Here is a 16760-nt window from a genome sequence, read left to right on the forward strand (position 1 = left end):
TGTTAAACTTGAATTTACAAGACGCTTTTCATTTGTGAACTTGTTTGCATTTGTGTGTGAACTGGGCCCCGTTTCCCGATAACGATGGATCCACGCTCGTACGATCCATCGTACGATGGATCTCACGCAGCATCGTTAATTTTAGGGGAGCGTTTCCCGAAACTCATCTTAACATGAACGCGCGTGCTCTGCTCTTACGACGTCGTAGGATTGTAGCTGTCTACTGACACGGTGCTGAAATGGGCTCCGTAGGAGGGGGAGACGCAGGAATGTTGTTGGATTAAACTATATTTTGTGGCAGCAAAAAAATATCTCCCCATCAAGGCCAACAGCAGAGAAGCCTACGAAAAGAATAGACTAAGATGAATGCTACAAATATTAAAACACAATTTATAAGGTCTAGGCCGACATATGCTATATCAGTCCTAATCCCGAACGCACCGTGCGTACATTGTTTCACGGCATTTTCTCCCCTGAAATAATTCCATATTAAAAAAATAAAAAATATCATGTGTCTGTGTGACAACTAGGCCTATAGCATTTATTTAAATGTGCTGATTTCTGAAACATGCTTTGCGCCGCAAAGAGGGCAGACTTTCTCTGATTCCTGCATTCCGTTTCATTCATTGTCATTCATTCAGTGATTGACGCGCCGCGCACTCTCTAGAAACTTTGGAGTCAACATTAAAAATGCAACGTTCCATTCATTCATTATCATTCAAACGCAGAGGCATTGACATGGCTATTGCTGTTGCTGGTCTAGATCGATTCCTGCCCATATTGTTGGGCAGGGGGTATGATGGTGCGGGCAATGTAAGCGGGAATGGCACGCATCGCAGCACAGTTTCCCGCAGCAGTCTACGTACAGAAAACCACGCTCTCAACTTGGCGATTGTGCACTCCACTAAGGTCAGGGAGTTCGTAACTGTCTAGACACGGTCCAATAAATAGTGAACTTCATCACAGCCTCACCGACGCGCCTACAGTGCTCTATGTCAAACAATCGCAACAAAAAACGCCTGCAGAAATTATCCGACACCCGCTGGTTTCAGCATGATTCATATACAGTCTTCTGTCATTGATCAATATGAGGACATTTTAACCACGATGGTTGAATTAAAATCAGAGGGAGACAGCAAGTGCCGCTCGCAAGCGACCTCCCACACAAGCAACGGAATCATTTGATTTTATTATATGCCTTGTGATAGGGTGCCTTGTGACGTGGCGTTTCATCGGTACATTTATTTTTGGAATTTTAAATTGCTGCAATAAATTATATTTGTGTTGACTTCTAACATGTCTCTGTCTTTGCTGTTTAAATCTAACAGTAGTCTACGAGTAATATATATGCGGGAACCACTGTTTTTGGGCTATTGCGAAATAGCGCCAGCTGGATAATCAGTGGTAGCCTATTGGATGACGTGTTTTAATAAAACACATCCAATACACGGAATGTCCAGCTGGTGACTCCACTGAGGCTATAGTAACGATGCATCCTAGTGCTTAACGAGTACCCCTGTAGGCGTCGTTAGCTACGAGGGTTTTAACGACGTCGTTACGTAACGATGCTTTCGGGAAACGGTCCGAAAATTCTGCGATGATCGTACGACGGTGTTAACGACGTCGTTAGGCTAACGATGCTTTCGGGAAACGGGGCCCTGGTCTGTATTTATATGTGGATTTTTGAGATTCACAAATGCATTTTTTTCAACAAGGAACTCTCTGTAGCCAATCAGATGCCTGCCTCGTTTTCAGCCAATCACATGGCTCCCGTGTCTCTCGGTCAAATGATCGTCCATAACAAACTCTGTAGGTGGCGAAGAAGCAAAAGCTGCGTCACGTTTTCAACTACAACCTTTTCCCATCTGGTTTCCACTTGGGTTTTGGATTGTCGGGCCGTTAAAGTAGTAAACTATTATGAAGAAGTATTATGCTAACGCGGATCTGGGCCCCGTTTCCGGAAAGCATCGTTAGCCTAACGACGTCGTTAACACCGTCGTACGATCATCGCAGAATTTTCGGACCGTTTCCCGAAAGCATCGTTACGTAACGACGTCGTTAAAACCCTCGTAGCTAACGACGCCTACAGGGGTACTCGTTAAGCACTAGGATGCATCGTTACTATAGCCTCAGTGGAGTCACCAGCTGGACATTCCGTGTATTGGATGTGTTTTATTAAAACACGTCATCCAATACCACTGATTATCCAGCTGGCGCTATTTCGCAATAGCCCAAAAACAGTGGTTCCCGCATATATATTACTCGTAGACTACTGTTAGATTTAAACAGCAAAGACAGAGACATGTTAGAAGTCAACACAAATATAATTTATTGCAGCAATTTAAAATTCCAAAAATAAATGTACCGATGAAACGCCACGTCACAAGGCACCCTATCACAAGGCATATAATAAAATCAAATGATTCCGTTGCTTGTGTGGGAGGTCGCTTGCGAGCGGCACTTGCTGTCTCCCTCTGATTTTAATTCAACCATCGTGGTTAAAATGTCCTCATATTGATCAATGACAGAAGACATACTGTATATGAATCATGCTGAAACCAGCGGGTGTCGGATAATTTCTGCAGGCGTTTTTTGTTGCGATTGTTTGACATAAAGCACTGTAGGCGCGTCGGTGAGGCTGTGATGAAGTTCACTATTTATTGGACCGTGTCTAGACAGTTACGAACTCCCTGACCTTAGTGGAGTGCACAATCGCCAAGTTGAGAGCGTGGTTTTCTGTACGTAGACTGCTGCGGGAAACTGTGCTGCGATGCGTGCCATTCCCGCTTACATTGCCCGCACCATCATACCCCCTGCCCAACAATATGGGCAGGAATCGATCTAGACCAGCAACAGCAATAGCCATGTCAATGCCTCTGCGTTTGAATGATAATGAATGAATGGAACGTTGCATTTTTAATGTTGACTCCAAAGTTTCTGGAGAGTGCGCGGCGCGTCAATCACTGAATGAATGACTGAATGAAACGGAATGCAGGAATCAGAGAAAGTCTGCCCTCTTTGCGGCGCAAAGCATGTTTCAGAAATCAGCACATTTAAATAAATGCTATAGGCCTAGTTGTCACACAGACACATGATATTTTTTATTTTTTTAATATGGAATTATTTCAGGGGAGAAAATGCCGTGAAACAATGTACGCACGGTGCGTTCGGGATTAGGACTGATATAGCATATGTCGGCCTAGACCAAATCAATTGTGTTTATAATTAATTATTAATATTTGTAGTATTCATATTAGTCTATTCTTTTCGTAGGCTACTCTGCTGTTGGCCTTGATGGGGAGATATTTTTTTGCTGCCACAAAATATAGTTTAATCCAACAACATTCCTGCGTGTCCCCCTCCTACGGAGCCCATTTCAGCACCGTGTGAGTAGACAGCTACAATCCTACGACGTCGTAAGAGCAGAGCACGCGCGTTCATGTTAAGATGAGTTTCGGGAAACGCTCCCCTAAAATTAACGATGCTGCGTGAGATCCATCGTACGATGGATCGTACGAGCGTGGATCCATCGTTATCGGGAAACGGGGCCCTGCGCAGACTTAGGACGTCACGACTCTCCCAGTCAAGGTTGCATAGCAACGGCAATGTTTATTTTTTTGTCTTCACCGAAATGGAGTTCAGTGGCACCAGAGCCCGCCTACGGAGGTGGCGCCAACGCTGCTCGTTCATGTGTGAAATCGATCAAATCGATCTAAATCTCAATAACAGCCAACAAACTCTTATCACGGTCAAACCAAAAAGTCAAGTCGTGGAGAAAAGAGGCTGAACCTCGCCAGTGAATAAGTTTTATACACACACTGAAATCGCGTGTGGAATGACCATCATGTTAGGTTGTGACTGGTTGCGAGCACTCCCTCCTCCCTATGAAGTATGAAGTCTGCGCCGATTGTAACTAGCTCCCGGTTAGCATTAATAATAGTTTACTACTTTAATGGCCCGACAATCCAAAACCCAGTGGAAACCAGATGGAAAAAGGTTGTAGTTGAAAACGTGACGCAACTTTTACTTCTTCGCCACCTACAGAGTTCGTTATGGACGATCATTCAAAAACTTCTTCAGTTCCCGACAACTTCTTCAGAGGTCTATGCTGACGTACCCCTCGTGGGATTGCAGTCATGCGATTGGCTGAAAACTAAGGAGGCATCTGATTGGCTACAGAGAGTTCCCTTGGTGAAAAAAATGCATTTGTGAATCCGGCCGTGTCAGGGGAGTCTCAAAAATCCACATATAAATACAGACCAGTTCACACACAAATGCAAACAAGTTCACAAATGAAAAGCGTCTTGTAAATTCAAGTTTAACAGTTTGTATATAAATGTAACAACATCCAAATACATTTTTGATGAAAATTGCAAAAAAGACACACAAAAGACACATTTGTGTGTGGATCAGAAATGTGTTTGTGAAACTTATTTTTGTTTATGGATTTATTTTACATTTATACATGCCGATATCCATTTGTGTGTGCATTGAAATGTATTTGTGAGAAGAGAGTAATTTATATATAAATCACAAAATACATTTGTGAATCCTTCTCTGTGCATTCATTATTAATGAGACTGTTCTGACCCCATAGTTTCTCAATACCAAGTACGCGGACTACGTTCTCGCGGACTTGGAAGTACGTACTTGGCAAGTCCGGACTTTCAAGTACAGACTTCCGAGAACGCGAGTACGCACCTGCAATTGGAACAGCAGTGGACTCGATGATGCATTCTGGGATATTTAACGGTCCCAAGTCCACACGAGTCACCTCCGATGCATCCTCGGTAGAACGGCCTCATCGAGAACGCATCGAGAACACTTCCGGGTTTTACGACAGTACTCGCGTACTTGGAATTGGAACAGTGCTTGGGCTACCACTGATGACGTTTATCGAGAACGCAAGTACACGAGAACGCGAATTGAGAAACGGCTTATCCCTCCACTACAGAGCCACGCCCCCTCCTATCCCTCCCCTACACAGAGCCACGCCCCCTCCCATCCCGCCACTAGACAGAGCCACGCCCCCTCCTATCCCTCCCCTACAGACAGAGCCACGCCCCCTCCCATCCCTCCACTAGACAGAGCCACGCCCCCTCCTATCCCTCCTACCCCACCCGCATGGCCACAATACACTACTGTCACAACAACATTCTTCACTCCTCCCTCTGAGTAAACATGTCTTTATTGACAGGGCTGACCTGGGTTGAACTGTGTTTTATTTCCTTTCTAAATGCCTGTTTATTATTTTACATGTGCTTCCTGCTTCTCTGATCTCAGCGCTACCTGTTGATGTCCTGTTGTTGTGTCCTGTTGTTACTGGCGTGTGAATTGGCTAGCAGTAGAATTCACTGGCAGTAGAATGTAGACATTATAATTCACTGGCAGAACGTGAGCACGTTTTGCTGGTTTGGACAACAGGACAGTGGAGGCCGGACGTCAAGGCCCAGCCGCAGTCGCACCCCCCACCACGTGGAGCCGCCCCCGCACCACCGCCACGGTGTGGCGGAAGCGCGGGCCGTCGGGCAGCGACCCCAGACACCTTCACTCCATGTCCTTCAGCAGGCCTGTGCCGCTGCGCAGAGTGTGGGCGAACCACAGCTCGCGGCTCCGCTCCCGCTGCCCGGCGCCCCAGCCCAGCAGGTCGCCGCCCACCAGGACCAGGGCGTCCTCGGGCCGTCGGAGCCGACGCCGCGGCTCTGGGACGTCGGCGCTGAACTCCTCCAGAGCCGAGATGTAGAACGCCATCTCTGGGGAGCCTCCTCCTCCTCCGCCTCCTTCTCCTGCTTTTCCTATTCCGCCACGTCCTGTTCCTCCTCCTCCTTCAGCACCACCTCCTTTTCCTCCACCACCTCCTCCTCCTCCTTCAGCCCCACCTCCTCCTCCTCCTTCAGCCCCACCTCCTCCTCCTCCTTCAGCCCCACCTCCTCCTCCTCCTTCAGCACCACCTCCTTTTCCTCCACCACCTCCTCCTCCTTCTTCAGCACCACCTCCTCTTCCTCCACCACCTCCTCTTCCTCCTCCAGCACCTCCTCCTCCACCTCCTCCACCACCTCCTCCTCCTCCTCCAGCTCCTCCTATTCCACCACCACTTCCTCATCCACCACCTCCTCCTCCAGCACCTCCTCCTCCTCCAGCACCTCCTCCTCCGCTGCACTCCATGTGCAGGGTGATGGCCCTCACCTCCTAGAACTCACGGAAGGTCATGAGAGTGAAGCGGACCTCGCACCGCTGCGCCGGGTCCGCCAGCACCCAGGCCGCCGCCGCCCAGAAGGCGCACAGCCCAGGTACGCCAGAAGCCGGTCCGGCGCCAGGTCCGGGAAGGCGGGCGCGGCCGCCACCTCCGGGAAGTTTCCTCAGGACGAAGTCATCGGCGTCCGCCCGGGTCAGGTCAGTGAGGAGGGAGCACTCCCGGAGTCCCCTCAACGCCGCGTAGACCTCCTCAGGGTGGCTCTCGCAGCAGTACTTGAGAACCCCGTCGTCACCCTCCTCTGGCCCCCGGTTCTCTCCTCCTCCGTCCGCGTCAGTCACCTCCCGCTGCTCTGCGTCTCCCCCCTGTGGGGGCTCCTCCCCCCGGCTCGGGTTCTGGGGCACCGCAAGGTCCATGATCCTGGGTTAGTCGTTGTACGCCTCGATTCTCCGCAGCTCTAGTCGGTCCGCATCCTCCAACCCCTCATCCCCTACCTCCATCGCTCGTCCTCCAGCGCTCCTCCCATTCTGCGGGGAGGTGATGGGGCGGGAGGTCCACGGTGATTCAAACGCAAAAAAAACGGCTGAACTGTGGTTCCGATCTCGTTACAGGCTGCTAATAGTTAGCATGTAGCATTCGCCAAAGCTAACAGCGTTCTATATAATGATAGTTCATTGTTTTTTTCATACCACCCATCCTTCTACCACTGGCCGATTGAACAGCGTGCTGAGCCTTGATCCCAAGGCTCCAAATTCGGGTTTTTTTCTCAGCCCTACCGCTAGTACGCCTTGTCGGTTCTGGGAAACAAACAGCCGCCTATTTCTGGATTGGTGGGTGAGCGAGATTCAGTTTCAAAACAAGTCTTTAAGCTGGGTCAACTTCGCTTTACAGAGACCCTAGTATTAAAATAGATTTATATATTCATTGAAATTTTTTTGTTGACTTATAGATTAGTTTGACTTTTATATTAATTTAATTAAGTCTTACAAATAAACATGCACCATAACATACAATATCATTTTTAAAAGGGTATCTGCAGTGTACATTTGAGTTACACTTAAAATGCTTTCCTCAAAAGTGTATATTTTGGGACAGACAAACACAAATACTCATACTTTAACCCTTTATTTATGGAGATACAAGGAATGAGTTTATTTCAAAAATGTAATAATAATTTTTATAAGGAATTTGAACTATATATCCTTCAATATTACATTGCAACAAGAATTATAAGCTGATAAAATATTAAATCGATAGCACTTAATTAACACTTTTACAATTTTGTTAATTCATGATGCGATTAAACAACTAACCAATTATGATTTCGAACACCATCTTTAAAATGACTTCATAAATATTTCTCAATCCCCCTCTTGAAAGTGTTTTTCAAACCCACTGCCAATTTAAAGCAGAAAATATCAAAACATATTTAAGACTTCACACCATTCATGACGCCTCATCCGAAGCATGAATTTGGATGGGACATGTCATGAAGGACCAGGTACGGCTTAAGGCCTCTTGCTCAACGGTGTCTAGGAAGGCTGCAGAGAGACACTGGGGATCCAATCCCAGTAGCTCTCGGACGCGGGTCAAACATTATATATGAAATACATTTTTTAAGTAGTCCAAGGTTGCATTCAGGGGTTTGAGGATGGCCCCGCCGGAGGATGAAGAGGGTGAAGAGCTATGGGTGTTGGTGCCAAGCTCCTCGCCTCCGAAATAGCACCAATCATCTGAAACACGATAAAGAGAAATCCGAATCAGGAGTCTAGTGTGGTTCACTGGGGGGAAAAAAAAGTGTCCTCACAAATGACTGTGTCCTTAACTATTTCCATATGATCACCTCGTCCATTCCCTTTCCGAACTGTACTATTAGTATATTCCAGGCTCAGTCTTCTGTCATAAGTCAATTTTAAGTCCAAATAATTAATGAATGTTATTTTGATTTAAAAAAAAAATGTTTTAATCATTTGAAAAAAATCAATACATTCTTAAAAAGTTTTAACAATGTAACTTACATGAGGTGGAGACCTCATCTGTTTCCTAGCAATGTTTTTACTTTTTTTTGGAATGCGCCCGCCTGTCAATGTGGTTGCAATCGCCACCGCAATGTTTGCCTGTTGAACTTTGTTTTATGTTTCAAAAATACTGTACGTAAAACCAGTAGTATAGAGTAGAGTCAAAGAGCAGTTTTGGAATGCAAGAGTTGAATATTTCACTCAACGGCAAAATGTTTAATGATTTTTTTGACAAAGATCCACTCACTCATCTTTTATTGTTCAACACTCCAGCCATAATTTGTTGAAATCTTTTTTTAATTTATGATTGTTTAAAGCTAGGGTAGGCAATTTGTCAGATTGAGCTAGATCTTTTAAGTATCCAACCGAAAAAACCCAGCCCTCCCTCCAGGCCTCCATCCGTGGCCAATCCACCAAAATGCTTGACTAGCTGGCTAGCTTTAGCGACAGGTGTGCCTAGCCTTGTGGAAGACTCCGGGCACAAACAGAGTGTACGCAGGTAGCCAGGTAGCCATCAAATAACTTGATTTGGAAATTTTGACATTTATTATTACAGGCCTGTGACAGCCACTGATACCGGATATTTTTCTTTATTAGAGAACTAAAATATATTTATTGCTGATGTAAAGAGAATTTAAACAAATATGAACAAAAATGCTTCCATACTCAGACAATTGCACTTGTCCAGTTGAGGAGCATAGTCAAACTATGAATGTAATCTCAATAAGCGGTGCATGTAAACGTACCGATTGAGAGGTGGAGAAACATGGTGGGGAAATCTTGATGCAAGTTAATTTAAAAATATATATACAAGAAAATTAAAATAATGAATTTCAAACCTTGACCTTGGTTTTGACGCGCAGTTTCTTCACAGCGATTCTGAAGCACCGATCTGAATTAAAATGTTTCTATATTAATATTAAAATTATACAGTTGAATTCCAAACAAATATTTCAAACAAATATTTAAAATATGTTGCTAATTTCACTAGAACGCGTTTATCATTTCTTGACTCAACCATTCAAACAGGTTACGTGAGAATGGTGAAGCCCACTAAAGCCCATCCCCACAGATCAGAGCATCTCAAGAGACTCTTATTTCCCAGATAAGAAACCATTTTCATCTAAAACTGACGTCTTTGGGTCTGTTCTCCTCCACCGTTGCTTCTTGCCTAGAAGAACAATTGACATTGTACCTGAAATCCTTCAGCACATCCCTCTGCATAAAGACAATGCGGACCAGGATGAGGGAAGTTGGCTCCATGCTCCTCACAGCTGCTTCAATTCCATCCAACATGGCTTTACAAGCCAATTTACGATCCATTGTTCCTGCGCCTGGCATTGACAAGACAATCACATTCAGGCTCCGGGATTTAGTTGCACTTCAATGCCGTGTCCTCAAACGACCTAAAGGAGCAAGCTTGATTGAGTAGCGGTTCTACATTGAATTGCGCCCCGGGCGAGACCCCCTCCGTGCGCCGCACGGAAAGTGGTTGATGGGGGGGGGGGTAATGCCGCTCCGGGCGGCTGCCCGCTTCGCCCGTAGCTAAAACCGCCACTGGGAATACCTGGAGCCCGCTTTCAGGGGACGACTAGGGGCCTCTACGGATTGACAAATCTCCTAACCTTTATGCCTCCTTGCCTATGCCTCGAACATAGGAAAAGACGGCACTGTTTGAACTGAATTCAACTCCACTTTTCCTAGCCGACGTCATTGCGCAACGGCGTAATGAGGTATTGCTGACCACTAGCGTGAAACTACAATTTTCCGAAGATGGACTACAAGTGCTCTTTGAGCCATGCGTTCTTCTTTTATTGATTTCAATCAAGTTGTCCCCAACAGTGAGAATCACTTAGGTCGGACTTGGCCAACGGGAATATTTTAGGCCACTTGAATCCCGATTCACATGTGAAAAAAAAGAGGCTAAACTTATGTTGAAATAACTGCCCCCAGTAGTCTTTATAAAATGTGAAGTTGGCATTTTCTTTTCTTATGGTGTATATTATTTGCTTATGTGACGGACACATAAGATTGACTGGCGTCTGGACCAATGGGAGTGAGAAGCAGATACAGAAGAGAGGCGGAAGAGGCGGGTGGCGGAAGAGGCGGGTGGCGAGAGAGTGCGGGAGACAGGAGAAGATGGTGATGACTCTGGAGAACGGGAGAGGAAGTTTTGTGGACGGAAAATAACCGTTTTGGTCGAGGAGACAAGTGAACTGGACCTGGGAGTGTGTGAGCTGGTGTGGAGTGTGGTGCTGGATGCTTCCAGCTGGAAGATGGCTGGCAGGTCTTGATAAGGAAAGACGGAGCCGGAGTCTACAGTGGATATCGATCCAGACCGGCAGATCCATTGTACGTGTTTCCCCTCCAGTCCCACTCTCTTCCTCCTGTGACCCCCGTGAGTAATTCCCTGCCACTCAACATCTTCCACGTAGCACTGGGTCGGAAGGAATTCCCCTCTTCGAACTATTGGTCCATTGTCCCCGTTCCGCATACGAATTAACCGTTGCCTGTGACTGTGTACCCAATAAGCGGTGTTATTACTTTTTTCAACTACCGCCTCTTTCCCTTGACGTTTAGTTTTCACCTGACAAACACACACCAGATACCTGCGCGCAAAGCCCGCACACAGACCCTACAGGTAGCAAAAAGCAAAGCAGTCTCAGCACACACTTAACGCACCTGTGCCCAGAGCTGGGAAGGAGACAGAGCTGTGGTGTTTGGATTCAACACTCTTTAAGATGATTTCACAGGTCTCACGTATCGTCTTTTCATCGCTGTTAAAGGAGAAGTGAAGGATCTCCTTGCATCTCAGCATTCCAGGTCCAGTGGAAAACATACCCCTTTGCCAAGCAAGGGCATCTAAGATTACAAAATTGAGTGGGAGAGAAAGATAAGATAAGAGTGGGAGAGAAAGATAAGGAGGGCTAAAAATTGAAATTGTCTCCTACAGAGGCAGGAGCCAATCAACCATTCTCACAGAGCATTTCACGCACTAACAGCTGGATGCCTGTGGCATTTCTAACAAATCCCACTTCTTTCTCTCCATCTGCTTCACACCAGTACAAAGCATTCGGATCTCGAATGCTTTTCTCCTTTGACAGTAACTTGTCAGAGGTTTGGTGTACATTTGAGACCCACCTAGCTTTACACCAAACTCGTCTTTTACATGGGTTCCAGCTGCCTCGAGTATGGCCCTGGAAACACCTGTGAAGGTTAATCAATTTAGTTGAATGCTATATTGTCATTCATTGTCAGAACAGGCAAAAGTGGTAAAAAGACCCCACAACCACATTAAAACAGAAACATTTTTCTCCTATGAGTACCTGATTGGTTGTCAAGTCTAGATACTGTGTTTACAATGACATCCGTTTTCTCATGAATGATGTTACTGCGAACCAGTTGAAGCTGGACTCTGCCCACCATGGCTGTGACCATGTCAGGGTGCGGCGAGTCATATCTGGAGAAGGAAACTGAAGAGGAGACAACAATAATTAAACTTAAAAAAAAAGAACCCCTACCAGTTGGTCCAGTCCACAGTAGGTAGACTGATTCATTCATCCATCTGTCCTATCAGCTGGGTGTACACGCCCACGTGTGGCGTCACTTTCATGAACATTCTATCAATGTCACACCTAGTGGTAAAATAGGGCCCCTCTGATGAGGTGTCCCACAGCAGTATCTCCACTTACCTCTGGGGGCAGCGTTGCTATGGGTCTGTTGTGGTGGCATGGCCTGTACACAAAGGCGGAAGAGAACGCATGCTGGCTGTTATTACCAGAATATTCTATCATGTGATGCATGGAATGGTTGTTAGGAAAGAATGGATTCCACATTTTTTCTTTGTCCTTTAAAAGAGTAAGCCTGAGGTTGCGTTAAGCCCATGTTGAGGCTATAAACTGATGGCAATATCACCGTGTGTTTAAAAGAGGTCATCTTTTGAACAATTATTGGAAGTGGAAGTGACTCATGGGTTATCATTTTACCTCAGTCAGTTAGAATGCCCAGCTAGCAGCCATTTAATGAGCAATAGCACCAAAGAAAAACAATATACTGTATCTTTGAGACCCAAAGATGTAAGCATGAAACCAGAATTAAACTAAAATAATATGTTTTTGCCTTGTTTGTTTGTTTCTCCCTGGGGTGCACGACAATGCGGACCACCAATGGCCTGCCGCTGTGTCTGTTCAGCTTGGGCGTTCCGATCTCCTGGAGCAGGGCTGATTCCACCTCATCCTGGGGAAATTGCAACACTTCCCCGGTACCAAGCATGGGGAAAGCAACAGAGTCAAATCTTTGGTCTTGACAGGAAGTCAAAACGTTTTGAAGTCCCCGTTTCAGAGCCTGGGAAGGTATGAAGGGGAGGAAGATAATGTTTTGATTTCAATCATGTCATCAATAAAAGCAAATCCTATAACTGATATATTCTACAAATATAAAATGCTGGCCATCCTGCAGGAGGCGTGTCTCATCTGACCATCAACACTCCAAATCCCTCATCCCCGACGCTCCCACTCCAACCACCTAGCCAGCCGCGCGCTACACTAGTTTGCGTCACAGTTGCACAGCCAGTTAGAATGGGCTGAACACACACACTGAATTCTACACTAGTTTGCGTCACAGTTGCATAGCCAGTTAGAATGGGCTGAACACACACACTGAATTCTACACTAGTTTGCGTCACAGTTGCACAGCCAGTTAGAATGGGCTGAACACACACACTGAATTCTGAAAAGCTTCTACCTCCTAATGAATATAACAACAAATACTAATAAAACTATTGCTGCTTACAAAGAGTACCACTTAAAGCAGAGGTAGTCAATACTGAGAAATGCAAATGTGTTAACTCCTAACACGCCATAGTACCTGGACAGCTGCTTCCCTGTTTTGCTCATCCCAGGGCAGAAGGTTAACGAAGAAGACCTTGTGATAGTGAAGCTTCTTGAGACCATCCACGTCGACTTCAACAGGCAACTGACTTTTCTTTTTCCCCTTCGGAAATGCAGTCTCCATCTTCTTGTGTCCGATTACCTCAGACAAAATTTTCCCCAAACAGGTAGAGCGAGGGTCATGGTCTTTCATAGGGGAGACTATGACATCCACCTGGCAAGAGAAACCATGGGGGGGCTGTCAATCCTGCAACACTTTACAAAATAAAATGGGGTGTACATTACAGAACAATTACTTAATTCCTACTTGCTGTTCCTCGATGAGCCCCTCCACATATTCCAACTTGATGCCACTGAAATCTGTCTTGTGTCTTGTGTTTACTGTATCAGCACCAGAATTGGACCATTGACTCGAGGCTCCAGTGCTCTCCTGGCGATTCCCGGATGCTTCTGGTTCTGCAATCGTCAAGGAAAACATCCTGTGACAGGCCACTTTTAAGGCCTCCACTACCTCCTCTCTGGTGTCAATCAGGGTAATTTTCTTCAGGTGCTGGCTTTGTTTCCCAAAGTCAATCAGAGCTGTGACAATTGCTTCTGCACACTCACTGATGGAAACTTTGGAAATACCTGGGGCCTCATTTATCAACCGTACTTACGCACATATTTGTGCGTAAATAGTGCGTACGAACATTGCAACGCAAAGTATGGAATTTACCAAGATGTACTAGGAATGTGTGTAAATCTAAGCACAGCTCTGACAATGCGTACGGACCGAATCTAGTGGTAGAATAGCGATATTACAAGCAAAAATCAAAGCATTTAAGAGTGTCAACGTATGCATGAAGCAATCAACCACATATGTCCCGTGTTTCCTTTAATTAGAAAACATTAAATTACTCCTTTGTCTAATTTTAAACAGACAATTTGGTGTCAACCCCTTTAAAAGACAGCTATGAAATAGGTTTTAAATGTAGTGCAATGGCTTATCTTGCGTTATTGGAAGACTTGGCAAACTGCTCTCCGCAGGGAGTTCGTTTTCAAAGATAGCTCTGATCTGCTTGGCGAGTTGCAGACGTCTCACATCTGTGGGCTGTGACTCCCGACCCAACTGAATTAACTGCATCAGTCACTTTTTTCCATGCAGCAAGCTTTATTTTATTTGTAATGCCTCCTGCACTAACCTCGTTAATGAGCGTTTCCATTTTAGTGTTGGAGAACTTATTTTATTTGCTCTCTTTGCCATTATAGCGGTGAGGGGAAAACACATTCAAATGGTTGATAAAGGGATGCGTTGTGACCTCATCCTCATCATCAAACCCCTTATCCGCTTGGATTGCGGGGGGAAGCAGCTCCAGCAGGGGGCCCCAGACTTCCCTTTCCTTGGTAAGGAAAGGGAAGTCTGTGACCATATATGGTTAATTGGAGGCATTTCAGAATGCAAATGATGTGATCGTGCACCAGCATGGTACTTAAGTACAGGTGGGATTTATCAAGATAGATTACTTACTGATGTGCGTACGATAGCCTTGTGCACGTTTGATAAATACTGATTTTTTTTTACTTAAGCACATCCTCAATTTCATTCGTGAGGGAGAATTTAGATCCTTTTCTACGCACGGTTGATAAATGAGGCCCTTGAGCTTATCCAGGGCATGGCTATGGACTGTGACTTGTTATCATCCGCCAGTTGCAGCACTGACCAAACCGATGTATTCAGGAAGGACTTCTCATTAATTAAGATTAAGCTGTGTATGTACCGATTGAGTCAATCCAGAGGTGGAGAAACATGGTGGGGAAATCTTAAATTAATTTTAAAAATATATATACAATAAAATTTAAATAATTAATTTCAAACCTTCACCTTGCTTTTGACGCGCAGTTTCTTCACAGCGATTCTGAAGCACCGATCTGAATTAAAATATTTCAATATTAATACCATACAGTTGAAGTCCAAACAAATATTTCAAACAAATATTTAAAATATGTTGCTAATTTCACTAGAACGCATTTATCATTTCTTGAGTCAACCATTCAAACCGGTTGCGTGAGAATGGTGAAGCCCATTAAAGCCCCTCCCCCCCCTTCCCGCCAGATCAGAGCATCTCAAGATTATTTCCCAGATAAGAAACCATTTTCATCTAAAACAGACGTCTTTGGGTCTGTTCTCCACCGTTGCTTCTTGCCTAGAAGAACAATTTACGTTGGAACAATTGACATTGTACCTGAAATCGTTCAGCACATCCCTCTGCATAAAGACAATGCGGACCAGGGTGAGGGAAGTTGGCCCCATGCTCCTCACAGCTGCTTCAATTCCATCCAACATGGCTTTACAAGCCAATTTAGGATCCATTCCCCATCCGCCTGGCATTGACAAGACAAATCACATTCAGGCTCCAGGATTTAGTTGCACTTCAATGCCGCGTTCTCAAACGACCTAAAGGAGCAAGCTTGATTAGGAACACCTGGAGCCCCGCTTTCAGGGGACGACTAGGGGCCTCTGCGGATTGTCAAATCTCCTAACCTTACCACCTTAACCACCTCCTTTACTTAACCTTTGTGGAAAACATCATTGGGTCAAGGAGAGATGAAAAGGTGCTTTCTTTCGAACATAGGTAAAGACAGCACTGTTTAAAATGAATTCGACTCCACTTTTCCTAACCGCCGTCATTGCGAGACGGCGGGTATTGCTGACCTCTAGCGTCTCTAGCGTGAAACTACAATTTTCCGAAGATGGACTACAACAAGCGCTCTTTGATCCATGCGTTCTTATCGTATTGATTTCAATCAGGTTGTCGCCAACAGTGAGAATCACTTAGATCTGACTTGGCCAACGGGAATATTTTAGGCCACTTGAATCCCAATCAACATGTGAAATAAAGAGGCTAAACTTATGTTGATGTTGAAATAACTGCCCCCAGTAGTCTTTCTTAAATGTGAAGTTGGCATTTTCTTTTCTTATAGTGTATATTATGTGCTTACTAACCAGCAATAAATGAATTCATTTTGATTCGAATAATTAAGTTTCTGGAATTGGTACCCATTATTATCAATTGTATTTTCTTCTCTCTTTCTTCTCAGAGTTGGTAAACTTTGTCGGTAGCCTGTTTCTTTAAATATTGTCGCCGTAAAAGATTTTTGGATACCAAAAACTTATTTTCTTTTCGTAAAGGTTGGTCAGAAGTAACCTATGCTAAAGGAGGGTTAAAGGATGCATCGAGACACCTTTCCTAAGCATTTCTAGAACTCAAACCACCTTTCCTCTAAGTACTTCCAGGTCATCTCCTTGGGAAAGGAAATAGGAAAGGAAAAGCTATCCGTAGAGGCCCCAGGAGTGCATTGGGCTCTTCAGCTGGCCGCCATCTTGGTTCCATCTTCGGAAAGCTAGCTGGGTGGGGGAACTGAATTTGGAATTCCGCATTAAATTCCATCACCCAGTTAGCGTTACAGCCCGGCTAACCAAGATGTCTGCCAGGTGAATATGACCCATAGGGGCCAGATAGACAGGCATGAAATGACAGCCACATAACAACAAGAGGATACTTGAAAGTATAGGATGAATGAAAAGCGGGGTTGATGTTTTGAATGATGACGGATTACACACACACACTTAACGCACCTGTGCCCAGAGCTGGGAAGGAGACAGAGCTGTGGTGTTTGGAT

General features: G+C 45.1%; 2 protein-coding genes across 2 annotated transcripts; both read right to left on the minus strand.

Annotated features, from left to right (window-relative positions):
- Window positions 1-5442: 5442 nt before the first annotated feature.
- LOC311368760 (kelch-like protein 33) lies at window positions 5443-6514 on the minus strand (the record flags this gene model as incomplete). The annotated part of the gene is given in 2 exon segments (XM_084487540.1): window positions 5443-5547; window positions 5551-6514. Coding segments are annotated over 2 exon segments (306 nt in total). The 5' UTR covers window positions 5752-6514.
- A 104-nt stretch (window positions 6515-6618) lies between these two features.
- LOC311368761 (protein mono-ADP-ribosyltransferase PARP14-like) lies at window positions 6619-16751 on the minus strand (the record flags this gene model as incomplete). Its single annotated transcript, XM_084487541.1, has 14 exons — window positions 16717-16751; window positions 15323-15461; window positions 14962-15008; window positions 13408-13556; window positions 13078-13314; window positions 12361-12555; window positions 11904-11979; window positions 11538-11684; window positions 11353-11418; window positions 10894-11073; window positions 9407-9545; window positions 9051-9103; window positions 7829-7926; window positions 6619-6720 (listed from the first exon to the last, which is right to left on the minus strand). Exons 2-14 carry the CDS (start codon window positions 15448-15450, stop codon window positions 6619-6621), a joined length of 1617 nt encoding a protein of 538 aa, XP_084343667.1. The 5' UTR covers window positions 15451-15461; window positions 16717-16751.
- Between the last annotated feature and the right edge of the window lie 9 nt (window positions 16752-16760).

Source organism: Micromesistius poutassou, assembly GCF_964030765.1.
Source record: "Micromesistius poutassou genome assembly, chromosome: 23".
NCBI lineage: Eukaryota > Metazoa > Chordata > Actinopteri > Gadiformes > Gadidae > Micromesistius > Micromesistius poutassou.